At 46.8% G+C, this 25,429-nt stretch overlaps 1 protein-coding gene and 1 long non-coding RNA gene across 3 annotated transcripts in view; one reads left to right on the top strand and one right to left on the bottom strand.

The window, feature by feature from the left end:
* The window catches only part of LOC121072156, a 145,762-nt gene that overhangs the window by 62,348 nt on the left and 57,985 nt on the right, over positions 1 to 25,429 (top strand). The gene's annotated exons all lie outside the window — the stretch shown is intronic.
* Positions 11,047 to 15,254, bottom strand: FZD7 (frizzled class receptor 7). Its single transcript, XM_040561450.1, has 2 exons — positions 12,526 to 15,254; positions 11,047 to 11,933 (listed from the first exon to the last, which is right to left on the bottom strand). Exon 1 carries the CDS (start codon positions 14,737 to 14,739, stop codon positions 13,018 to 13,020), a length of 1,722 nt encoding a protein of 573 aa, XP_040417384.1. The 5' UTR covers positions 14,740 to 15,254; the 3' UTR covers positions 11,047 to 11,933; positions 12,526 to 13,017.

The following is a 25,429-nucleotide window of genomic DNA, read 5'->3' as shown; positions in this document are numbered from 1 at the left end:
TGATTTTTTTATTATTTTTTTAACAGTTTCCTCTTATATCTGTTTCCAATAGTGCTGGGATTCTCACTCTGCAGATAAATTGGGAATGTTTACAGGAGTGCTTAATGCTAGGGAGATTTTTAACCCTAGAGACACTCAGTCTGACAAATACCTGGTGGGTTGAGAAGATGGACATTTACACCTGAATCTAAGAGGATGGTTTTTTAAAGCAGGATGAGACAAATAAGATACATGCTCATTGGTCCACAGATGCATGGTAAGTGCCTTGGCAGACTGACCCTCCTGGTTAATTCTTAATTTGCTGGTCATGCTCTAAGGAAAATGCAGTGGCTATCACTTGGAAGAGGCCAAGAGAGCACTCAACACTTCACAGCATTCACTGACCTGTTCTCCTCTGTGCATAAAATAGGTCGAGTTGTGTTGGTTATTGCTAGCCAGCTCTGCAACAGGATATTTCTTTGTCAAGCAGAGCAAGCCTCAGTCTGGTTTCCTGAGCCTGCAGGCAGAGTTTCAGAGCTTTGCACCCAGGGCTTGTGATCGAGGCTTGAGAGCATTCAAGTCTAGGTGTCAAGTCTACAGCCCTGAAACCCCACCCAGAGTGAGGAGAGGATTTCCAAGGTCTGTGAGGACACTCTTGTCCCTCAGTCTGCTGCAGAACGTGCTCATGGGCAGGTGATGTGTCACAGCCTGGCCCTTCCTCACCCCTGCTGCCACTGCAGCCTGCTCCATTTGCTGAGCTGCTGCTTCAGACAGTGACACTTCTCTGAGAATTTTGCCAACATAACAATCAAAATCCTATGAAGCCAGCTGTTACTGTAGGATAGCTTCTGTGTTTTGGCTATTTGTAAATAGGAATGGAAAGTTACTTCCTTCTGAGACATTTTGTGGAATCCTAAACTGTAGGAATGTACCTGTATGCTGAGACTGGAGTCTGGGCCTCTGAGGCTGGAGGAAGTTTGGATTCAAGACTCTCTGGTCCTCCTCTTGATCTCCAAGACCCTGTTTTGTGGTCCACTTCTTGATCTCTTTCTAGTGTACCTCTAGTAGTATATATCTGTGTCCATACCAAGGTGGGAACAGCCATAAGTGGTGTTTGGCTTTGTGGTCTTGGACTTCTGTATTTATTTCTCATTTGGTACTTCATTCATTGCTCAACCAAAACTCCAAATCAAGGTGTTGTAACTGATTGAATACAAGCCCTTGCATGTTGCAGATGTGCTGTAATTGTAGTACTAAAATTTGCCCTTCGGTTGTAGTCACAGGACAGTACCCTGCAAACTGGCTACATAAATTCTTGCCAACAGGAGGACATAGGCTTGCTCTGGGAACTACTGCTTTGGATGTAAAGACCAAAAAAAATATAGGACTAGCATTATTTTCCATCTGACTTTCATGAGGACAAGTGACAGGCTTTAAAGTTTAAAATAGCACTATTAAAGCAGTATAAAAATGTACATATTCAAGATGCGTCAGTAAGATGGGACATTGTCACAGAATAATGGGTGCTAGCTACTCAGCTTTCAAAGTAGCACAAAAAAGAGGGAGACACTAATGTGATTCTCAGTTTCCTAGGGAGAAGAGAATGAGAAATAAATAGAGAAGAGGGACAGCACAACACTTCTGAATGTACTGCTGCCACAGTAAAGAGCGTGTGAGCTGGGTCGGCTGTGCCATGCAGCTCTGAGCAGTGCGCATACCACAGCAGAGGTGGCACTCTCTGCCATCCCTCCCCTGCCGCAACCAGCTTTAGCTGACACAGCAGCAAAGCTGCCTGCTAGCATCGTGATTACACTTTTCCATCTTGTCAAGCACGGCAAACCCTAAGCCTCCAGAAAAGCAGGGCCTGTGTAACCTTCCCCCTGCACTGGCTGGGGCTCAGTCATGCTACAGGGGATGGTGCAGGTCAGCTGTGGGGGCTGGCAGGGGCCCAGCCCAGGCACTCAGCTGCCCTGTGGCTGTGACATGGGAAAGGCCTCGTCCCTCTGCAAGGCAGCTTGCCTCTTCCCCTGCCTCCCTCTTTTGTGCGGGTGATTCAGGAGTGTCTCCTTTTGGCGCTGACTTTGTAAATTGTGGTAATAACGGTGCCTAGAGCTCTTCCTCCCCCGGGGAATTACTGGAAGTACCCAAGGTCACGGCAGGGTGGGCTTCGGGCTCAGTGCTGCAGGGTAGAAGGAGTAATCCTGCGGCAGTCTGTGAGGATGGGGTTTGTAAAGAGATGAGGTGTTAGTCCTGGGGAAGGGACCAGCTGTCTAGAGGGTAAGGTTGGTGTAGGTGCTCCCCCTGCCCCCAGTCACCACTGCTTTGGTACAGAGGAGCTTTTCCTTGCAAAAAAGCGGCTTTAGACTCTGTCCTGTGGTCATGTGCCCTATTCCCCAAATGTTTGCACTCTGCCTTTGAGATAGCACAGGCTCTGTGTGTTATGGCCATATTGGGGCATCGCTCAAACAGCAGTTAAGGTTGTGTTTGCTCATACCTTAACTCTTTATTTACTGGTTTCCGAGGTAATAGCTAAGATCGACATTCTGGAAGGGTACTGCGCGCTCCTGGCAACCTTCCTGAATTTTTCTGTCAGCAAACATCTTACTTTTGAAAATTTGTGGGAGGAATATTGTTTGGTGAGCATTGACGTTGATTGCAGCAGTTTGCCGTCAGCTACTAGTTTGCCCTGGAGATGCTACTGCAGCTATGTATGGCTAAGTTTTCCTCTGCAGCCTGGCCACTTCACCCTGCGTAACGGGTGACAGAGGCAGCAGCTCGCTGTGTTTGGAGGCCTGCCTTGTTGACAAAACAGCATTGAGGAATCCCAGAGTAACACCTGCTTGGACAGGGGCAGGCAGTCACGTATTTGCCTTGCGTGGGCTCTGGGCTGGCTGGCTACGAGCCAGATGAGCCCGCAAGCCAGCCCAACGTGTTAGCTGGCCAAGAGGGCTCAGTGCTGAGCAGGCACAGAGGCTTGGCTTCGCACAGGAGATGTTTTCTCTCTGGCCATCCTGAAATCCAAGAAAGGCAAGCATACATGTAGCTGTAACTGTGCCTATACACATCTTATGTCTCAGTCTCAGTTGTTTTTATTGTTCTCTTCTTTCTGTACTCTCCACAAACACTCCCCATATGTCATTTCTAATCTCATCAAGCCAAGTAAAAAGTTTCCATTTGCTACCTACCCTGTGCCCCTTATTACCAGGTCTGCATGGTGCTGGTGAAGTGGGTCAGACTTTCTCAGTGATACAGGGCAAGCTGCACACAATCCGAGCCTCATGTCTCTGCGTTTCCAAAGCCGAGCTGTGTGCCTTCACCTGTCTGTCTGTCTTAGCCATTGCCTCGGTCCATCCAGGCTGCCCCTTAGCTCCAGCTGAGCCTCATGAGGTTGCTTAATGTTTTTCACTCAATTTAGGTGCATTTCAAACTCAAAGTTGGAACTGCTTCATTTAAGAAGCATTTAAACAGAACATTCAGACAGTTTCAACTTTCCCCCTTTGTTTTCTTCTCTGGTTGAAGCAATTCAGAGTGAAGTAGTAAATTGTTTTGCTTAATTCAGATCCATATTTTGGTGGTGTGGGGGAGTAGTAGTTGGCTCTGTCCTTGCTCTGCTGCTCAATTATTTAATTGGTTCACTAGTGATCATTTAATGAAATATCCAGCAAATTACTGTTTTTCCATTGCAGATAAATATTTTCCTTTTATGAACAAGATAGTTTCCTCAGTGTCTGGTTTTCATTTTTAGTAAATAGTCAGCCAGCTAACAAGCCAACTGGCCAGCACCAGTTCTGCTCAGCTGGAGATACTTTGCTGTGTGTGCTATCACACAGACCCCACATGGCAACACTTTGTACAACAACCAAAAAAAGACAAGCAGAAGAGGGCATGTGATGGTAAATCCCATCATCTGAAGAGTACGCAGAGACTCTTCAGAGAAGGGAACATTCCTCACCCATGTTACACAAAAGTCCCAAAGGTGATGAGTGACACTTCCCACTTTCATTTCTTTGGGAAGACTCAGTGTCATCACGTCTCTACTTTTGCCACTAGTGTTTGACTATTTCCCCACAGAGAGTAAAGCGCCAGCTCACTCTTTACTATTCTCTGCCTCTTAATGATCAATTATTTTTAATTGGAACCTCTTGCATTGTGCCGAATCTTGAGAGGCCCCCGTCAAGATCAGGGCTCCAGCAAGATGGGAACAGCACCAACACGTACATGGGGACAATAAAGACATTTTTTTGTCCCAAAGAGCATGATCCTATTTAGAGAGGGGCCGAAAAAGAAGTAGAGGTAAGGATGATTGGAAGAATTAGCAGACCATGGGCAAGTTTGGGAAAAATATGCCAGTCTCTTGACCCCTACTCTGAGGTCCTGTCTGCTGGCACACACTGCTTCTCGTTCACTAATAAAAATGTCGCTGTCTGCACAGAATTACATTTAAGGACAAATAAAATAGGCTGGTATCTGTACAAAGAACTTTACCAGCTAAATAAGACGCAGCCAGGGATGACACTGAGTAGTAGAGCTTGTGAAAATACCAGTTATCATGACACAGTCCTCCATGGGCTTATTTTTGTGCATCTAACACATTACTACGCCTTTAATGTCTGTGTTCAAGTAATGTATTGAGTCTGAGGGCAGTGCTGAAAAGCTGGCACAAGGATGTTTTATTACAAAACTGATCTTAATGAAAATTGATAGCAAAACAGAAGAGTCATTTAAATGAAATTGCTGAGTCTCTTGAGATTGTTTTCTGATAAATGTTTATTTTCAGCTCTCATTTGAGAGGTGCTATTGAGGTTTTATTCAGAACTCAGCACTGCAAAATCCTTACTTGAAGACAGTGAGGCAAAGAGTTAAATTGTGAACTCCATTGGTTAATGTCAGCTCTGCTAGATAGATGGCAAAAACTTTAAGGATTCTCAGAGACAGTAGAAGAAATCCCTGTCTGTTGGCAGTGATGCAGTGCTCTGTGCCTTCCTAGCCCAGCAAAACTATAAGATGATGAAGTCACCTTTGCAGATAAGCAATTTCTTACCAGAAAGCATGGTTTCTGGTGCACGGTAAATGTAAATACAATTGTCGAAGTCCTCTAATGTTCTGGTGCAGGGGTTTGGCTCAGCCTGCCCTAAAAGCAGAGTGGTGCTGGGGTTTTGCTCTGCCTCTGGAGCCGGCCTGGGGCAGGAGCATTCAGGCGCTGCCTGGCCCCAGCGGGGATGGGCACAGCCTGGGCCCTTCCTGGTCACCACATCTCTGCCTTCCTCTGCTCTGTGCTGGAATTCTTTAGCCATCACGAGGGTTGCTTCTGCAAACCCAATAGCCGATTTACTGTCTTAGTGAGCAGTGTGTGTAAGGGAAACCAGTACGAGTAAATCCCCTCATGAGAAGGGCTTTCTGTCCACTCGTTTAAAGCCACCCGGTCCTAGCCTGCTGCGCGTGTTGTGTAAGGGTGTCGAATGGCATCCCTTTTACTGGCCGCTGGCCCTGCTGGAATGCAGCTCTGCACATCTTGAGAAGGACGGGTGGGAAATGCTGCCCGAAACTTCCACGTTTTGCCATTAATGGAAAAAAAATAATTGAGAGGCAGGAGCATTACAAATAGGAAATGCTCTTTTCATCATGGATTAAATAAAAAAGATTCCATCTTTACATTTCGTTTTTTACCCTTTCTAAAGATGGACTCATGCTTTAGATAATCAAAGCTGGCTTTGAACTAGCTCACACAAAAAATCTTCTTTTTCTTTAAAAATAGCCCTATAGATATATATACATATCACAGCCTTTCATTCCTTTTATAGATTGTTTCATTTGCTGTGAGAATGTGGAAGTTCTGAGTGATGCGAGGCTCACGCAGGCACCACAACAAACACAGGGAACAGGGTCCAGGCACATTATTGCAATTAACGCCAGTGTTTAATTAGCAGACAGCTGCGTTGGGCAAGGGGCTTTTGATTTTCTCTCTTCACTGCTTTTTGATGATAGATTTACCTACAGTTTTAACTCACGCTTGTTACGCTTGCATGCACTCACAATGCATGTGCACACACATGCACGCACACATACACACAACCCACATGGAAAATTTCTGGAAGGAAGCCATGTCAGGCAACTGATCTAATTCATGCTTTAGGTAAATATTTTTGGAAGTAGCTCCCTTTTGACTATCTTCCATAAAAACTAAGTTACATGTATTTTTTGTTTGGAGGGGATTTATTATTTAGCGGGTGCTTTGGTGCATTTAGTAATCTTGTTTGTCAGTTTACAATATTTAGCAACGAAAAACTGATGTGTGATGAAGGTGAATGGGTACAGAAGTCTCTCGCAGGAAAGGCTGGCACCAAGGCAACACACAGCCGTTCACCCCAGTCAGCTTAGTTCCCTCTGTATTTCATGGTGAAAGACGAATAGTAATCTCATGCTGTTCCCTGTTGTTGGGGCAGGAAAATATCCAAACAGCCAACTAATTCTTCTACTTGGCCATCTTTAGTAAAGAGAAAAATGCTGTTGCAGGTCATGGTAACAGAAAAAAATGTTGAGGAACTGAGTGATGAAGTGAAAACGTGGTAGGGAATGTGGGTTCTCAGTGTTAAGAGCTGTCACAAAACCTCGGTCTCTCTGATTTAGGCTTTCTACTATGATTTAGATACTGCCTGCAGCAAGCTGAAGTTAACTGTAATAATTTAAGATAGGAAAACAGTGGTGTCGCCGAGTCTGTTGTTAATAACTGTGTTTATGGCACAGAAAATGAGAGATTGGAAAGTACTAGAAGAGCTAAGCACACTCCACCACCAGTACAGTTGGGCCCAAATCCTTTTCTCTGTTATGCATAAGCACCAATGTAACACAAGTCCGTTTTGTTTGACTGTAGTCAGTGGCTTTTGATTTTCGTTCATGCCCCCGCTCCATCTTAATTTTATAATTACATCTTTATAGCCTCTCACACCTTATGTTTGAGCTTTGGGTAGAGTGATACTCTTGTGAAAGCATGTGCTCATCCTGCCTAGTTTGGGATAAGGTATTGGAAAACATACAAATCATTTGTTCCAGCTGGTGGTCTTAGTTCGGCATTCTCTAGAATGGGAGCTACTTGCACAACATCAGGATACAGGGTGAAGATCTGACAGAGGTATTTATATCAACCCTGTTGTCGTAGTATTTAATTTCTTCTGATCTTGAGAGTATTTATTCTCACAACATTCCTATGATATCGGGAAGTGCCACCGTTACCATTTTACAGACAGGGAATTTGAGACAGAGATGAGATTTTTCAGTCAATTTTCATGACATGCACCTGGGAATTTAAGCACTTAGAAAAAGAGCTCTCCGTGTACCTGTGTGCATCTTTAGCTGCCTGACTGCTGCTGAAAGTCTGGTCACAAGTGATCTGGTCCACCATCTGTGACAGTGCAGGTAATCAAGCACTTGTCTTCCAAATCCCAGATTAGTGCCTACTTGCTGAATACCCTTTTGTGCCCATCTGAGCCAGATAATGAATTTTTCTTCTGCTACACCCCCTGTTAGAACTCCCCATTCACTGGAAGCTTCTCATTAAGTACCAGCTATGCATGTTAGCCTAAGGAAAAGGACAGCCTTGGGGGAATAATGTTACTCCTTGCCTGCACTGAGAACAGCATTGTCTTTCTGTGGATTGTTTTGAGAACAGTGCTAGAATTGCTAATACTTCCAGTAAAGCTGGAGGTAGTGGAGAAATGGACCTCTTTTTTTTTCTTCTTTTTTTTTCCCAGTTGTCTTGGCTTTTGGGATCCTGGTGTTAATAGCAGGGTTCATGGCTGCCTTGGTGGCCATAGGATGGTGTTGATTTCCAAGACCTGTGCAGTCAAAGCCTATTCATGTAGACTACTCCCCTAGGCAGCATACACTGATTTTCCACCTGTATTTGCAAGACTCATGTCTTTAAGCAAAGGGTTGCTTATAACCAAACCAAGTTGTTGTGACAAAGCTAGGGCAGTCAAAACAAGTTGTTGCTAGCGGGATTTCCTTACTAATATGGTTAAGTGATAACCCCAGTTTACAAATGCTATTAAAAATGTGCTCCATGCCTTTCCTGTTCCTGCTCTTTATCCATATTTTTATTTATCCCAGTCCCATAGTTTCCTGGGCATGGTTAAGCATGCTGGACGGGGAGGACCAAGTTGTGTAGGGGGGTGTGTTCATCATGACCCTGCTGGGTCTCTCTGTTCTCACTTGGCCTTGTTCATCCGAATCCAACTTGGCTGCAGCTGTGGCAGTGCTGGGCTGGGCTCGAGCCTGGTCTTTACCTGGATTAGGAGAAGGTGCTGTGTCATGCTCCCACTGGCCTTGTTTTGAGATGAGCAGTGCCTGGCCTTCCGAAACAGGCAACCTTGGACCTCGGGTTTAAGCAGTGTCAGAAGCCACCTTGTCCTCCAGCTGCAAAGCAAATATCATCTAAGCGGTGTTAAACCCCGATGTTTGTATTTTATAGTGTGGGCATCATTTTACTCCAAATTTGTCAGTTCTAAGTGGGGCATTTGGGAACTTGCCATTCTTCCAATCCTATATTATTCTGTGCAGTGCTGTAGTGGCCAAAACCACACGCTCATGTTGGCATGAAACAATTATCCTGGTTTATATAGAACAGGCTTGGCAATAGTCTATCTCAATGAACAGTCATAGTGCTGAAAGATTCAGAGTCTTCTTTTCCTCTCCAAGCAACAAACTAAATTTCTTTCAGCTGGATTCATGGTTTTAAATAATAAACAGGAGTGGAAAGAAAGTATAGAGAGCAGACTGTATAGAAAGTACCTGTAAGGTCTGGAAGGAAGTGAGAATGAGATGGAGAAAGAAAAGACTATTTAAATACAAGCTAGTAATTTGGTTTCTAAACCCATGAGAAATTATAAATAATGTTTACTGTTGCCAGTTGCTGAACACAGAGGTGTGTGGTTTTTTACTTGCATGCAAAGCTATTGGTTGTGGGTGAAGTACTTAGACAAAAACATTCAATCGCTGGTGTGGGTATTCCACCAAAAATAAACCCAAACAAACACTGACGTGTTATAAGAGTGCTTTTTTCTGTGTAGACATTCAGTTGCTGCTGCTGTTTGTGAATTACAGAACTTTTCAATTCAAGCATGTTGTTTAACTTGCCTGAAGTAGCAGTGCTTTCTTATAGAAAGTAGCACTAATGCCTCTGAAACATAAAAACCATACAGGAAGTGTTGTATTTTCATGAAAATGTGGTATGTGCTCTAAACTCACAGGGATATTTGTTAGTGATAGCTATTACTTGCCAAGGTCTTGTGATTCAGAAAACGCTGCATACACGTCAGTCAAAGGAGAAGGGTAGGGAATTTGGTCATAGAAAAATTGTTTTGCAGCGATTCACAAAGGTTAGTAAAGGCTTATTTTTCCCCCTTTTTTCCAGACAGCTTCAGAGAGAGATTTGTTTTAATTGTACTCTATTATGAAAGTAACTGCTATTTCGTTATCGGAATGGTGGTACAGATTTTTATTCCAGAAGGCCAGACGCTATCGCTACTTGAAATTCTCCAAATTGTTTCCACTGTGAGCAAATTCAGTCTTGATGTGAGTCACATCTGCTTAAAACTTAACAGCAGTTGCTCCTACTTCATACCAGCATCAAATTTCACCTACAGTCTCAAATTTTAAAAATCAAGTTAAATCCCAGGATTTGGATAGTTTTGTATAAGTGACTTAAAATCCAGAAGTACCTAATAGGAAATCCTGAAATAAAAGCATACAACTTGAGTGGTTTCTGGTGGAAACAGAAACGTTTCCTTTCAGATATGAATATCTCATGTGAACTAAAAAAAAAAAAGTCTAATTTAAGTTTTTCCATATACAGACAAAAAATAGCTATCACACCTAAACGCAGTTTCTCATCCAGCTCACAGGGATGAGTAGTGAGTGGAGAGAAAAGCAGGGAGATAGGCAGCTTGCAGAAACGGCAAGCTTGGCTGCTTGTGATGTATTAAGGATTAATTGCATGTTTAGCAAGGCAGCCATGGCTGCACAGTGCAGGGGCGCCGGTCCCACCGCTGCTCCCCCATCCTTCTGAGCGCAAGCTGTTTTAGCTGTTCCTTCGTTCTGGCCGGCACTGGCGGATTACTGGGAGGAAATGTTTATAGAAAGGTTCAGGTTTCCTGAGCGAGTGGAGTGAACCCCTCAGCAATTATCAGTGAGCTCATGTCATAAAGCAGTTTGAAGCCGCCTGGCTCACGGGAAGGCAGAGGCCTTTTCAAAAAGGAAATTTGACAAGTGAAAGATTCTAGGGAACAGATAGCGGTGGTTTCAAATGTAAGATGGGGCTTTTCTAGAAAGGCAGCAGAAATGGGGCCAGCTCTGAAAGTATCTTAAATCAGTAGTTTATAAACTTTAAATGTAAAAGGTTATTTTTTAAAAGCACAGCATCCAAATAAAATAGTGCCCAGAAAAAGCAACTGCTGCAGTGTGCTCAGTACGTGAAACATTGCAACCAGAACTACCGTGATGGCAGGCCGCTGTGGCATCTTAGGTCTGTTTTGCAACTAAACTTTAGATGTAGTCATGGTTTAAGGCAAAGGAAAGGTAATGAACCCAATAAATAGGATGAAATCATTGCGAATAAAATGTTGGAAATTATCAACATTTCACAGATGAGGAAAAAAGCTATGATTTATTTTATAGCACCTGTAGCACCCTCCCTTTCCTTAATTTCCAAGTTCATTTGGAAGGGGAAGAGAGCATTATCCCTATTTAATAGATAAGGAAACTGGCTTATCAGCTTGCCTTCACCAAGAGGCAGAGCCTGGAAGAAAGCCTCAAGCAAGGGCAAACATTTGGAAGAGCCTCAAAATGCTGTCTTCTGTTGTTAGGGGCCAGGACTTCTGAAAGACTAGTTTCAAGTCATGCTGAGTTTCTGATCACTTGTGCATTTACCCAAACATCTCTTCCATCTCTCACAACAAAGCTGGGGGGGATGGACACGAACGCAATCCAGGACAGGGCTAGGACACTCCCAGATCTGTCCCCTTTCTGTAACATGTTACATGTTCCAAGACTAAAAGAATTTCAGAGCCCTTGTATTAAAAATCATTTATTTAGTGATCTGTACATGGGATGAAGCAGGGCCTCATACAGACCTTCAAAAAAAATCAAGTAAAAACATAAATACATATTTTCTTACAAAAAAAAAATGAGATTTACAAAATATACATACTGCACTTGTCTTACAGGTGTTTTTTTTTTTTTCTTTTTTCTCCACATGCACATTATAAAAGACAAAATCTCAAGCCCTGCAAGTCTGAGATCTGATATACTGAAGGATTTGGCTGTTGGGCCCATTGCTCACACCCAGACTACTGGTATGCCTTCAGCCAGCAGTCTGCACCCTCACCCTGAACAGAACATTTTTTTTCCCCTCTTTTTTAGTTCCAGACAATTCCCCCCTCCCCACCCCGCCCCCACAAAAAAAAAAAAAAAAAAAAAAAAAGAGCAGCCATACGGTGGAGACTTGCTGAAAATCCAGAGTTTCCTATTTTGTCCTTAGGCAAGAATACACACACACACATATATATATTTATAAAAACAACCCTTCAGTGAATATAAAGGTAGAGTAGTATGTAATAAAAAAAAAAGTCAACATAAAAATTTAATAGAAAAATCTGTCACATTTCAAAACAAAACCGATGGATTTAATGATTAATTTCTCAGTGTCCTTCCTTCCAAGACGTGACCACTGGAAACTTAAACAGCTGTATTTTAGCTAAAATGAAAAGGCTTCTCCCTTGCAAAAACTCCTTTCTTTTAAAACCAAATCCCAGTCCCCCCCCAGCCCCTCCTGCACCATGAGTCATTGTAATGCAGTTCAGGGAATCTGAGGAGCAAGCAAATTGGTCCATCATGAGCCAAAAGTATTCTTCCTGTCCCCAGAAGCCAGCTGTATGTTGACTTTACCTGCAGCAATCTCACTACAAAGCAGGAGAGAAAGCAGGTTTATGGGAAGGAAAGGAAAAAAAAAGTAGTATCTTTGTGTTACATATTTTAATGGATCTTGTTTTGGCAGGTGCTCTCAGTTACGCTCCTTTCCCTCTAAGTCTTGCATTTCCTTCAGCTTGCAACCCATACTGAACAGTACGAGAACATCCTGCCTCCTCCTTTTTCATAAAAGGAATGTTTATTTCTGTGAGCTCCTCACATCCAAGGGTGAACCTCAACGACTTCTTTTTGTTAGTTTGCCCATAAAAACCGATCCCATGCTTATGCCTTTCTACACAGAAAACACTTTTGTTTCCCCCTTTGTCTCCTAGAACAAAGGCAAGGGGGGAAAAGCCTTCTGCTGAAAAGCAACAAGTCATTTCTTTTCAGGGTGTGGAATAGCAACCCCCTCCTTCCCCACAGCAGCAAGAACAACAGACTGAGGGCCGAATTCTCACTTTAAAATTATTAAAACAGGTATCACTGAGGTTAAAAAAAAAAAAAAAAGAGGAACTTGTAAGTTGACAGAACAGAGGCATCTCACCAGCACATGATCTGGGCTGTAGCCGGTTATAGAGTACTCACGTGATTGTTACTCCTTCAAACGTGGAGACAGTAACCTAAGGCTTGGGAGCTGCCCTGCGGGCCGCAGTTTGACCCCAAGCAATTCAGAGTTTGGCTACTTCTCGACAGGGGCAGCTCGACACATCAGGCTTCCCCTCCTGCTCATCCGGAGTGAGGCAGGATGGTTTTAGTTGGGCTGGTTTTGCTTTCCTGCACAGGACCTTGGGGGAGAGAGAGGTAAAGGGGACTTCTGGCAGGTGAAGGACTCTCCCACCCCAGCAGCAGCCTCTCTTTCTGTGCTCTTCCACTTAGTTGGGCACGAGCACCATTGGACACGGTATATCTGGTCCCTTATGCAAAGATTTTTTTTAAACCCTCTGGGAGAAGGAAAGTTTTGAAAAGCCTCCCTTCCTCTGTGTTCAGGGAGCTGAGCTGTTGCCTCCCTTCTGCTGAGTATCCCTCTCCTCCGTGTGTGCGTGTGCATGTGTGCGCGCCAGGGAGGGTGGGAGGGTCTCATACTGCTGTCTCGCCTTTGCTGCCGGTGCTCAGTCTATGGTAGAAGCGTCGCCAGGACTGAAGGGTTTTGCCAGACCAGATCCAAAAGCCAGTTGTGATACCAACAATCATGGTCATGAGGTACTTGATCATGAAGACTGTGAAGTCTGGGCTCATGGGGGCAAAGTGGCTGGGGCATGGCACAGCATAGGTTTTGCAGGTCTGGAGGAGCCACGTCTTCTCCCATGTGCCACGGAACGCCTGCTCATAGAAATAACATGCCAGGACAATGGTGGCAGGTACTGTGTAGAGGACGCTGAAGACCCCGATGCGCACCATAAGCTTCTCCAGTTTCTCCGTCTTGGTGCCATCGTGCTTCATGATGGTGCGGATGCGAAACAGGGACACGAAGCCAGCAAGCAAGAAGGAAGTGCCAATGAACAGGTACACAAACAAGGGTGCCAGCACGAAGCCTCGCAGCGAGTCCACACTGTAGATACCTACATAACACACCCCACTGAGCACATCCCCGTCCACCTGCCCCATGGCCAATATGGTGATGGTTTTGACAGCGGGCACAGCCCAGGCAGCCAGGTGGAAGTACTGGGAGTTGGCCTCGATGGCCTCATGGCCCCACTTCATGCCAGCAGCCAGGAACCAGGTGAGGGACAGGATGACCCACCAGATGGAGCTAGCCATGCCGAAGAAGTAGAGGATCATGAAGAGAATAGTGCAGCCTTCTTTCTTGGTGCCTTGGGCCACGGTGCGGTAGCCGTCCTCGGAGAAGCGCTCCAGGCACACCACCCGCTCCTCCAGCAAGAATCCTGCTGCGTAGGCCACCGCCACCATGAAGTAGCAGCCCGAAAGGAAGATGATGGGCCGCTCGGGGTAGCTGAAGCGGCGCATGTCCACCAGGTAGGTGAGCACAGTGAAGAGGGTGGAGGCGCAGCAGAGCACGGACCAGACACCCACCCACAGCCGGGCGAATCGCACCTCTGCCTCCTTGAAGTACATGAGCCCATTGGGCCGTGACGGCTCACAGGGGGCTCCGCAGTCCCGTTCCCCCAGGAACCGGTAACCCAAGTAAGGGGGCACCTTGAGCTGCCGGGGGCAGGAGAAGGAGAAGCCGGAGGCAGGCTGCGGCGGGGTGAGGAAGTCGGGGAGGTAGCCAGCCGTGGGGTGGGCGGTGGCCCCCCGGCCCGCAGCCCCTCCAGGCCCCGGTGGGGCGTCCGATGTGTTCTGCCCCACGCAGATCTCACCCGCGCCGTGGACGGGAAAGTTCTCACAGCGGAGCCGCTCCGGCCACTGGAAGCCGAACTTGTTCATGAGGGCCTCGCAGCCCTGGCGGGCCCGCTCGCAGAGGGAGCGGCAGGGCGGGATGGCCTGCTCCAGCACGGTGCACACGGGCGCGTACATGGAGCAGAGGAAGAACTTGAGCTCGGCCGAGCACTGCACCTTGACCAGCGGGTAGAACTGGTGCACCTCCAGCCCCGCGTCCTCCTGGTTGGTGTGGCCCAGCAGGTTGGGCAGGATGGTCTGGTTGTAGGCGATATCCGTGCAGAGCGGGATGGAGATGGGCTGGCAGAAGCCGTGGTCCGGCACGGAGATGCCCTTCTCGCCGTGGTACTGGTGGGCCGCCGCGCCCGCCGGGGGGGCCCCCAGCAGGGCGGCCAGCAGCAGGGCGGCCGGGCCCAGGACGGGGCAGCCGCCGGCGGCAGCTGCTCCTCCTCCGGCCCGCATCGCCGGGGGCCCGGGGAGGCCTTCAGAGCCGGGCGGCGCGGCGCCCCAGGGGCATCGGCAGCGCCCGGAGGGCGGCGGCGGAGCGCGGCTCGGCGGCTGCTGCCTCGGCTCCGGCGGCGCGGCGGCGGCGCTTCCCCGGCGAAAGTTTCCCGAGCCGCTCTCGCCGGAGTAGGCTCCGCGCGGGCACAAACGGCGGCGACGTCTCTCGCCGGCTCCGCGCAGGGTTACGCGGCGGCGGCGGCGCGGCGCTGGCTGCTCCCCGCCCGGCTGCCGAGCCCCGACGGCGGGGATTTGGGTTGCGGCTAACCGGATTAGCACCGCGCCCGGCTGAGCCGTGTCTTGCACTCGGGGGCTTAAAGAACTTTGAAAATCCAATTACTGCGCGATGCGATGCGATCCTCCCCTCGGCGCCGCTCCCGACGGGCGCCGCCGCGAGCCGCTCGGCCGGGGCAGTCTGTGCGCGCCTCGCCTCGCCTCGCCTCGCCTCGCCGCTCCGCTCCGCTCCGCTCCGCTCCGCCCGCGCCCCGCCGCTACCGCCCGCCCCGCAGCTCCCGGCCCGCGGCCGCGGCGGGCACAAAAAGCCCCATATACGCGCGGGCGCGCCGCCGGGCCACGCCCCCACCGCCGGCCCCATTCACAAACCGCGCCGGGGGCGGCGCCTCGCGGGGCCCGCCCGCCAATCCCCGGCGCCCGCCCGCCGGTCCCCGCGCCCGCCCGCCAATCCCGCGGCGCGCCGGGGGCGGGGCCCGAGGCGCGGCGGAGAAGTTGCGCCCAACTTTTTCCCATCGCCGCCAGGGCAGGGCGGGCCGGGGGCGGCCGGGCAGGATGGGATGGGATGGGATGGGATGGGATGGGATGGGATGGGATCGGACGGGATGGGACGGGATGGGTTGGGATGGGGGGAGCCGCCCCGGGGCCCCCCGCCCCTCCTCTCTCCTCTCTCCTCTCCGCTGCAGGGCACAGCCGGGCGGGGGGGCTCGCTCAGGGTGGCCCGAGCAAACTAAAATTAACTGGCTGCTTTCTGAGCAGGCTTTGAAAATGCAAACAGCTGCCTATGCCCAGAGTTATTAAAAAAAAAAAAATGCACCGCCCGGGTACGGTTGCAGAATGAGCTGATTGCGTTGTTGGGATGTTCGTGTTTGCACGCCATCGCCTCCCCCATCGTGGGGGGGTTGATGTGTTATCACAGCGTGACCGTTAGTTTTTGCTGGCAGAATAAATGCTTTATTTATGCAGATCTAAGCTTTAGCTAGGGGAAAGCTGATTTTTGTGAAACGTCCAGTGTTACTGAAGCTAAGAGGAGAAATTTTATATCCCCAGCCATATTGCTGCAAGCCCTTAAAGAGACTCCAAAAGGCTGTAAAAAAGCATCATTTCCTCTGTGGAAGCACCCTGCCTGTCTGCAAGAGAAAACGCATAGGTCAGGGGAGGGATGTTACCGGCCTGCCGGGTGATGTTGACCAGATCTAGAGCTAGACCAGCATGCATTTGCTGGGGACAGAAGTGTGCGTTTTTGCAGCATAGCTGTGTTTTGAAGTGCACCACCAAGCCACGGATTGCTGGAAACATAATGCTTCTGGAAGGCGCAGGCAAGGAGAGAGTCCTGGGCAGCACAGAGGGGGGGTGTGCTCAACAAAAGCCGTACAATGGTGGCTGCTTTCCCCTTGATGCTGGCCTGCGAGAGCCTGTGGTCAAAGACAGGCTGCGACGGTCTTATCCAATCCACCCCATCCCTCCGTGTAAGGAGAGTGGAACTGTACTATTCAAATGGCTACTTTTATTCCACTCTTGTATTCAGGATTGTGCTCATATTGTGCCTAAGCAAATACACCGGTCTGTACCGGTGCCTGTAAGGCAGTTCAAGAGAGCAGAGTTTGGCTCAGGGAGCTCCAACAGCAATTGTTGGACAAATGTTTCCCATATCCTCTCCTGCTCATGAACAATGTGTCCTCATACCAGTAAGACCATGGAACTTCAGCTTTTGTTATATTTGTTAAGAGAAGTTGACAATTATAAATGAGCTTACTAAAATAAATTTATTCTATAAAAGTGGACATGGATTTAAAAATAATGTTCTGCTCTCCAAAATATGTACATGGCAGGACTAGCTACTTGTGCTTGCAACAGTTGCTTCTAGAAAGGAAGTCTTTTCTTCATTCTCAATTATAGCTGTTGGAGGGCGCCTAAGAACTTCAGTTTTTCAGTTTGATCAGGCTCGTTATCTGAATTACTTGCTTTTATACACCTAGTGACTAAGCAGGTTTTTCTGATATGCTTGCCTAAATAACCTCCCATGGTAAAATCTTCCATGGACTTATTTACTGTTATTTTTTTTTTATTTTTTTCTCCTCTGGCTGTTAGTAACCTTCAAAAAGATTATTCTTTCTGATTTTTTTTAATTATTTCCTCACCCCATCTTTCTGTAACACTCCATGAGCTGTTGAGTCATCTATCTTTAATAATCACCTTAGAGCTTCTATTTTTTACTTTGGCTTATACGACTGACTTCATCTGCAAAGCATTTTGTGACATTCACTATGAAAAATGTTAGAGGAAAGGAGATGTTTCACTGGCAGGCAATGAGAATGCAGAGAAAGGAAAGGAGCTGCAAACTTTCTGCCCTGTGCATGGACCATTGTGATTTCTGTATGTAGTGAGACACTCTGAGCTAATAAAATGGTATTGCAAGAAACTATCAGCAATATGGAGACAGTGACAGAAACTATTCACAGTAAGGAATGTCAGACTAAGTGGCAAGAAATTTACTGGGTATTTATTTACAAGACAGGGCAGATGGCATCAGTGGTTCCCCCTGTTTTCTGCCAGTCCCATTCATTAGAGTGATTGCTGTGAACTGTAGTATGAATGAAAAGATGACTGGGAGCTCTGGTGTGTGCAGTAAAAGCAGTATGACTCCATCACATTTATGTTGAACGTAACGTAGAATCAGTGAAGCAGAAGGAAAAAAAAAGTAAGCAGAAAAGAAGGAAGGAAAGCTGTATCTTCAGTTATTTCTTAGTGAGATAAGAAGAGAGTAAACTTACTATGTGGAATGACACTGCTAGGACATTTCAGATGGCAGGAATGTACAACAGAATTTACTAAGATGGAGGAAGAAATTCACTTGGGCAAATTCCAGTTTTTTTCATATTTAGACCATTGGGAGATGGGATACAGTCACTGAGAGAGGGAGCGGCAGTCTCAGAATGGCAGATTGTGGCCTGGGAAAATCTCAGACTGCCAAGTCAGTCTAAGGCATCCTGACAGCTTTCAGCAAACAAGGAAAAAAAAAAAAAAAGGCAAAATCCAGGATTCTGAAATGTAGGTTACCCCAGATCATCCAGGGCCTCCGTAAGTAACATCAGTCTTGTTTCAAATGGCAGCAAATTTGTGCTCATCTCCTGTTTTTGCCTCCATCTAAATTCACAAGTTTTAGCCTGCAAAGTTACTTAAACTTCCTCACAGCAGCAGGGACTCTCATCAGCACATAGGCACAGGCAGCCACCGTTAGGAGGTTATCAGCCACCCAGAACAACTGTGCCGCATAGGACTTCACAGACTCTGAGAAATTGTCTATTGCAACCACACAGGAGTTCAAAAGGTTTTCTCAAGAAATCTCCCAGCTGCTGGTGTCCTGAATATCTCACGTTGCCTCTTGTTTGCCACCAATAAACCTTGAAGACCAAAATCCTGGTAAGTCCACAATACCAGAATAACTACAGAGACTCAGACTTTGGTACCAACTCTGGAGCCGTCTGACTACACTGCTCTACATAGCGAGAAATTGTTAGGAACAAACAATTATATGTCTTTTTACACATTTAAAAATAGATCCAGTTTGACTTCCAAGCTAAGTGTGAGTGAGGAGCAGAAATCCTGACATGATGTCTTTTCCTGCTGTTTTAAAGCCTCCTTAAACGTTGCCAGTATCATTTTCCTTGTTTCCTATCCCATCTGATAGAAAACTCTTCCCATGGGGGGAGGGAAATCAAAACAAAACACCCCCTCCCCACCCCGCCAGCCAGTAGTTATTTTGGGTGCCTGAGGGTGAACATTTTCAGATTATCTGCTGCAAGGTTTCCAGTCCTCATTGCCCTCAGAAGAACAAAGGGCAGCGCTTCCACCTTCTCCTTCTGCCCGCTCTGCAGGAACTTGCTGCTGCTGGAGGGCTCTCGCCAGCCCTCCTGCCACCCCGCCCGGATGGAGCCAGCTGAACTGTGAGACTCGCTGAGGTTACATGACTAAATAACTTCCATGACAATTTCCATCTCAGCCTTCTGAAGCACACTCACATATATTCTTACATGATCAGGCAGGCTGTTGAGCTAAGGACATCAAAATTTGCACTCCCTAAAGCTCAGTGGGGAGATGCCAGGAGCCTGGGGGGGAAGTGATGCATGCAAATTCTACATAACGATTTGCATAATTAGAAATAAAATAAGTTCACAGTATTATATTTGCTTGCATTTTTATCAGTCCAGTAGATTACTCTAAATTGTGTATCGTTTGAGCTCACCAAAGAAGTCTGGTGTTTCTGTAATGAGACAGGAGAGTCTGGTAGTTCACAGGCAGAGCAGGGAAGGGAAGTCCCTGCCCCCCACCATGGAGCCTTAATTTGAAATTAGATTGAAGACATAAGAAACTGATTGAAAAGAGCATATGGGGAGGGCACAGGTGACAAAAGGAAGGGGATACTGCTGGAGGGGATGTGGTTTCCCACAGTGAAAGAGGTAAAAGCTGGTTGCATCATGGATTTGTAAGATAATTATTAGCTTATGAAGTAGTATCCCAAAGGATACAGTGGAAGCTCCACTGCCTTCCACATTTATGATCAACTTGGAGAAAACATTAGGAAACATTCACAAAGATGGACTGTCGGGCTGGTGATTGCTTTCATCTCTGAGATCAATGAATAAGAAAACAAAACCTGAAGTTGGTCAGCTCATGCCCACTCAGCAGCTCAGTGAGGACATCAGTTACACTTTAACCCTTGCGTGACTCTTTGAATTCCCCTGTTCCTTTAAAGTGGATTTAATCTGTTTTCTCAGTATTTTGGGGTTGCAAAGGCCTTTGGTACAAAACGCAGACAACTCCTCTCTCTTTTACATTCCTAAGCAAGGTGCTTTTTTAACAAGACAAATTGTCTGCTGGCAGCAGTATTAGCAGCCAGGGCCTGGCATCACTCTGGGTGCAGTGATATCACAGGATGAAGAAGGGAAGCTTCCAGTGGCAGGAGGGAAAAAAATGACATTTGTGTCTGTTGTTCCCTGTCCATCAGAGGAGAAGATGCTGCTCTGAGAATCTGGAGGTAACATAGGCACGGGCAAACTTTCTTTTTGGTTCTTTCACTCTTAAAAGGTACTTCTGTTATGGTACAGTGCTTGGACACTTCTGAGACTGCTGTAGCTGATTTTGGCTGATTTTGTGTACTGGGATATGAACGTGCTGAGGGAGCTCCACACGCGGAGGTGCTTGGGACGCAACTGCCCCAGGCTCCCTGGGCCTTCCCGCAGAGGCCACAGGAGTCCCAGCCTCGTGGGTGCTCCAGCTCCCCTGAGCTTCTCCCCACTTCTGTGAAAAGGACCCACGGGTCTGCAGAGGTCTCGAGCAGAGTCACTGCTTATTTTATAGCCCTAGAAGTATTACAGAGCCAAACAAAACATAAACGCGCCCTTCCCTGCTTACTCTTGCCACCATGGAATGTTTTTCAGAGTTTGGCAAGTGTCTTTGTGGTCCAAGCTCCCCTTCCCAGAGCTGTATTCCTCCAGACCTCTCTTCCACATCAGAGATCTGCTTTTTCTAATTTTTTCTTGGCTGCGAGCCAATTTCCTTGAACTAGCCTGGGTGCTCTGTCAGTCATCCCTTTTCCTCCAAAATGCAGCAATTTTGTTCCTTTTGTGTAATTCCCCTCTCTATAAATCCCCCTTCGGTTTCTGAGGCCAGAGACAAGTGCTAACACCTGATTTCTGTGTCCTTCTTGAAAGAACAGCACAGTTACAAAGCCCAGCTGTCTGCAGAAAAAATAGAAGCCCAGTTCTTGCTTCAGCCAGCTGATTCCGCATAGCTCTGCCATTTGTGTAGCTGCCATTAAGGTGACTGAAATCTCTTATCCAGGAGCTTTTCTGAACCCGCCTCTAGCTGACTGAGGTACGTAACGCACAATTTAATGAAAAACAGCCATGTTCCTCAAGTTTATACATAAATTTCCCATCTCATTGCACATGGTGCCACAGTATTTGTGACCACTTGAATTATATTTCGCTTCCAGCTGCTCCAGGTTGGTGCGGGTTTAGCGGCTGGCTGCTCTGATCACTTTCCTGTTGATACCCTTTGATTGTGAGGAATGCAGCAGTGCAATGTATTGTGCTACATTGTTGTCATTTATGCCCAGCCTTGTTTTGTCTTTTTATAGTCCCATTTATTTGAGATCGTATTTTAAACTCTTTAATGCAGAGGCTGAGGGCTTGCACTTGTCCTGTTTGCGTTAACGGGAAATGTTTCACTTGTTCCAATGGAAACAGAGCCAAGGCCTCGAATTCTGTTTATGTAGGAAGGAGAATCGGATTTAGCCCAAAATAAGAAATGGGAAAGAGCCATTACATCGCTCAGTCCCTGCTTTAATAAATGCTAGTGGTTTAACTAGTCTAGTTTTAAATACCTTGAATAATGGGAGCTCTGCTATTTCTCGTGGGATGTGATTCTGCCATCTAACAATCATGTTGGCAGGAAGCCACTGCCTGATGTTCAAACAAATGGTTTATCTTTGCTAGATTAAGGCCCGCTAAAGATGAGTGCAGCCTCCAGAAACACCTCGTTGTTTCCAAAGCTTAGAAAACAAGGGAAGAAGAGATGTTATTCAATACAGAATTTGCCAGATGTCTAAAGAGGCTAAGGAATTCCTAAGCCTCTGTTTACAAAATCCTCTCTCCTCCTCCCATGAATGCTTAAATTACAAATCACTGCTACCATCCTATGTTTAGGGTGAAATTTCCTTAACTGACTTCACTTCCAAAATGAGCTTGGAAAAAGAAACAAACATTTTAATTACTTTTATTTTCTCTCTTCCTCGTGGACTTGCACAAATTAACCCTCTCGCTTCGCAAGTACAGATAAACTGTTAAGCAGAATTGTTTCCTCCTTTGGTTTCAGTTGTGCCCTGGGGACCCTCTTGCCGAGGTGGCTCCCTGCTGTGAGGGAAGGTGAGGCTCTGCTGCCTGGGCTTCTGCCCACTGCAGCCCCCCAAGCCTTGGAGATGGGCCCCAGCGCAGAGTGCTGCTCTGTGCAGAACATTTCCCTTGCCCTGCGAGCCCTGGGCAGCAGTGATCCCAAGTGCGTTTCAGCGAAGCAGCGCTGTTAAGGAAAAGGGACAGAGTGTAACAGACAGCTCCCCTGAGAAACTGGGGCTGTGAGGACCAGCATCTCGCGCTTTTCTTTGCCTTTTCTTTTAATCAGGCATTTCCAAACTGTAATTCCTCTCTCGGTGTCAGCCTGCATTGACTGAAGCTGCTTTTTTGCTGGGAACAATAGTACTGAATGGCGCTGGAGATACCGCACTGATCTCCTTCCCTGGAAGGAGGGGAACTAGAAAGCAGCACTTTAAATAAGCTCCCTCCTCATGGAGTCTCTGAAGGGAATGAGGGCCCATTTTCTTAATTACATGTTCATTAGTATGTTTAGTGCTCTCCTCCCTCTCTTCCCCCAGCCCTGCCACCTGGGAGTTCCTACTATGTTACTGGAAAGCCACAGAGGTTTATTTAAATACCACATAGTCAGATGGGAATGAAAAGCTATGAAGCTTCCCCTCTTTAATACTTTTTGAAATTATTTATGGGCTATGCTTCTTGCCTACGTAGAAGGTGCCTTCTGAGATTCCTGCAAGTCAATGCAGAAATAGCTGTTTGAATTGAGCAATAATTAGAAGCATATGGAGCAAAGCAAAGCATCAGAGAAATCCCATTCTGCTAAAGAAACACTGCTGTCTGAAATAGATTTCAGCTGCATGTAACATTTTCTCATATGGGCTGAAAAGAAATAACATCATGTGTCTCATTTGCACCTACCAAAGCTGGGAAATTCAAAGTAACGTCTGAAATTCTGCTCTGAATTTAGTCTAATATTGCAAGGCATTTGCAGCCCCTGTGTTTTCCTGGACCATAGTTACAATTTCTTTTCTTTTATTTTTTTTCTCTAGACTTCAGAACAATGGAGATTCAACTTCTTCCTGGTGCATGTGTGTATATCTGTATCTAGTATTTTTCTCTCAATTGTTGCATTTTTTTAAAAAGGTTTAAAACATTACGGGAATGTACATGGCTGAGGACATGGTTACGATCTTTTGTAATCCACAGGCTCAGTCTGGGGAGGTACTCAGAGCTCTCAAATCCTAATTTGCTGCCAAATTCTTAAGTGCTTGATGTGGTAGACTGTTTCACTCCTGACTTCTAAAAATAGCAGGTCCTGCTCTCATTGCTCCCACAGATCATCCCTTTGAGTTAGAGATAACTGCAAACTCTCAGCCCCTTCAGGGGAGACGTACAGCACCCAAGCTCAGGTTTTAACTCTGTATTTCTCATTTGCTTTGTTCGCACAAGTGGAACTGAACTCAGTTTGCTTTGGGACTCCTACAGTACCTCGTTGTTAGCATGAGATGATTTTCTTTTGACAACTCTAACTTACTGACCTGATACCTAGCCCTAAAAGCATGTTTTGGTCAGCTGCTACACGTGTACAGTAAAGCTATGGTTTTAGTGACCAACTCATTCGTGTTTATTCTGTTTTTCAAGAGGGAGGAAACCACACCACAATATGCTAGAGTATCCACTAGTCATTGTAAAAAACAGGAGTGTTTTAAAATTATAAGGACACAAGATGTTTCTGAAAGCGTAAATACTGTAGGACTCCAAAATGTTCAAAATCTGTGCTGCTCAAGATTTTTTTACAAATGGGTTTGATGGTTTTGCCTGGAGTGGAAGTTACAACTCACAGAAGAAAAAAATAAATCAGGTTCTGAAGAAAATGTGCAACAGTGGCAGGTTACTGCTTTCTTCCCAAGGTGAGCTAGGGGCCTTGTAAACGTGCGGTGTCTGGCCGCACGTGCTGGTGTCCTGAGGAGCAAGAATCAAGGCAAGATCTGCAGTGTGCCAAGTGGTGCTCAGAGCGTGGTTGGTGGCACTCTCCTGCTTGCCCCTGTGCCCCAGGCCTGTGCTGCCGTAGGCGCAGCATTTTGCCTGGGGAAAACTGAAATTCCAGCTGCTGATTGCTATGAAAGTACAGTTGCAGAAGCAGAGACATTAGTGCTGGTGTCTTTGCCAAACTCCTACCAGTTTATTTTTTGTAAAGGCTGTTGTGGGGCTGTATAACACAGGAAGAGGAGGGCTGAGATGAAAATAACAAGTTTCTGGGCAAAGCAGATGAGTCCTCCTGCAGCATTTCAGAGTTGTCCCACACAGTGCACTGGTGGTGGAGTGCAAATCCTGGAGACCTCCTGTGGATGCTGATGGCATTTTGTTAAGGTTGGGGATCTGTGGTCTGGTGCTTCAAATGGGAATTTGAAGGGGAGCCCCATCTCTGGGTGGCACAGTCAGCGTAGTGCCCGTGGCTCCTGGGTAGGGAGACAACAGGCCTCTGATATGTGGTGGTGTTATTATTGTTACTGTTATCTACGTGCAGTGTGATCCTTCCTGCTTTCGTAGACCTAACAATAAAGACATTTTTTGCCCAGCGAAATTTCTTCATGCAAAGTCTCGCTGTGGTAGAGAAGGGCGCTGTCATGAAGCAGGCTGCGGAAGGCCGGGTGGCTGAAGAGGTTGCTGTCCCCAGCCCATCCTGCCCCGTGCCCCGCGACCCCTGCCTCCAGCACAAGGACACCGGCGAGGCTCAGAGCCCTTGGAGGCAGGGGCCCAGCTGGTAGCCCGCTGTATTTGAGCGCTTCACAATTGGCACGGCTCAGCTTCACTCCATCGGCCTGCAACCCCAGTGGTTCCTGGAGCAGTGGTACTTTTTGGCCCAGGCATCCCTGCGTGAGGGGCAGCAGTGCTGACAGTGGCAGGGCTGCACGAAGGGCTGAGAGTTGCTACAGCCGTCTGATTTCATCGGTGTGTGTGACTCTACACTCCCCCTGACCGCAAGGGTCAGCTCCTTAGGAGTAAAGTCTATAGGAGTTGCTGTTGGGATGTTATGCAGATACTGTGAGTTTGGGCTCTCTGAAAAAACCTGAGCAGCTGCATAACATCTAGTCCCCAGCTTTCAAGTTGGCTATCTGAAAGCTGGGTTTTGTTTGTTTGTTTTTTAAAGCAGGGCTGGTTCTCCCTTTAAGATGCTCTCAGATTCTGGGTACCTACCACGAGGGACAGAGGGGCGTGGGGGGGTCCCAGGCTGCTTCTGAGCTTCTTCAGGGGCACCGAGCCACCCCGGGGAAGCTGCTCACGAGCTGGAACTGAAGGTGGGCAGCTGGGAACCAGCAGAAGTGGTATTTTGCTAGATGGATTCCCTGGGGTCAAAGGGCTTGTTTCCTAACAGGGCCAGCTAAAAACAAAATCCCTGAACCAGTATGAGGGTTATATGAAACTTCATTATTGCTTTTGTTCATCTTTAAAAGTATTGATCTGATTATGAATGCCCTTTAAACTATATTTTTATCAAAATCACTTTTGAAAATAATTGTTGAAATTTTTTAAAGAAAATTAAATTT

Source organism: Cygnus olor, chromosome 6, assembly GCF_009769625.2.
Source record: "Cygnus olor isolate bCygOlo1 chromosome 6, bCygOlo1.pri.v2, whole genome shotgun sequence".
NCBI classification, from domain to species: Eukaryota; Metazoa; Chordata; class Aves; order Anseriformes; family Anatidae; genus Cygnus; species Cygnus olor.
This window is presented reverse-complemented; position numbering and strand designations above follow the sequence as displayed.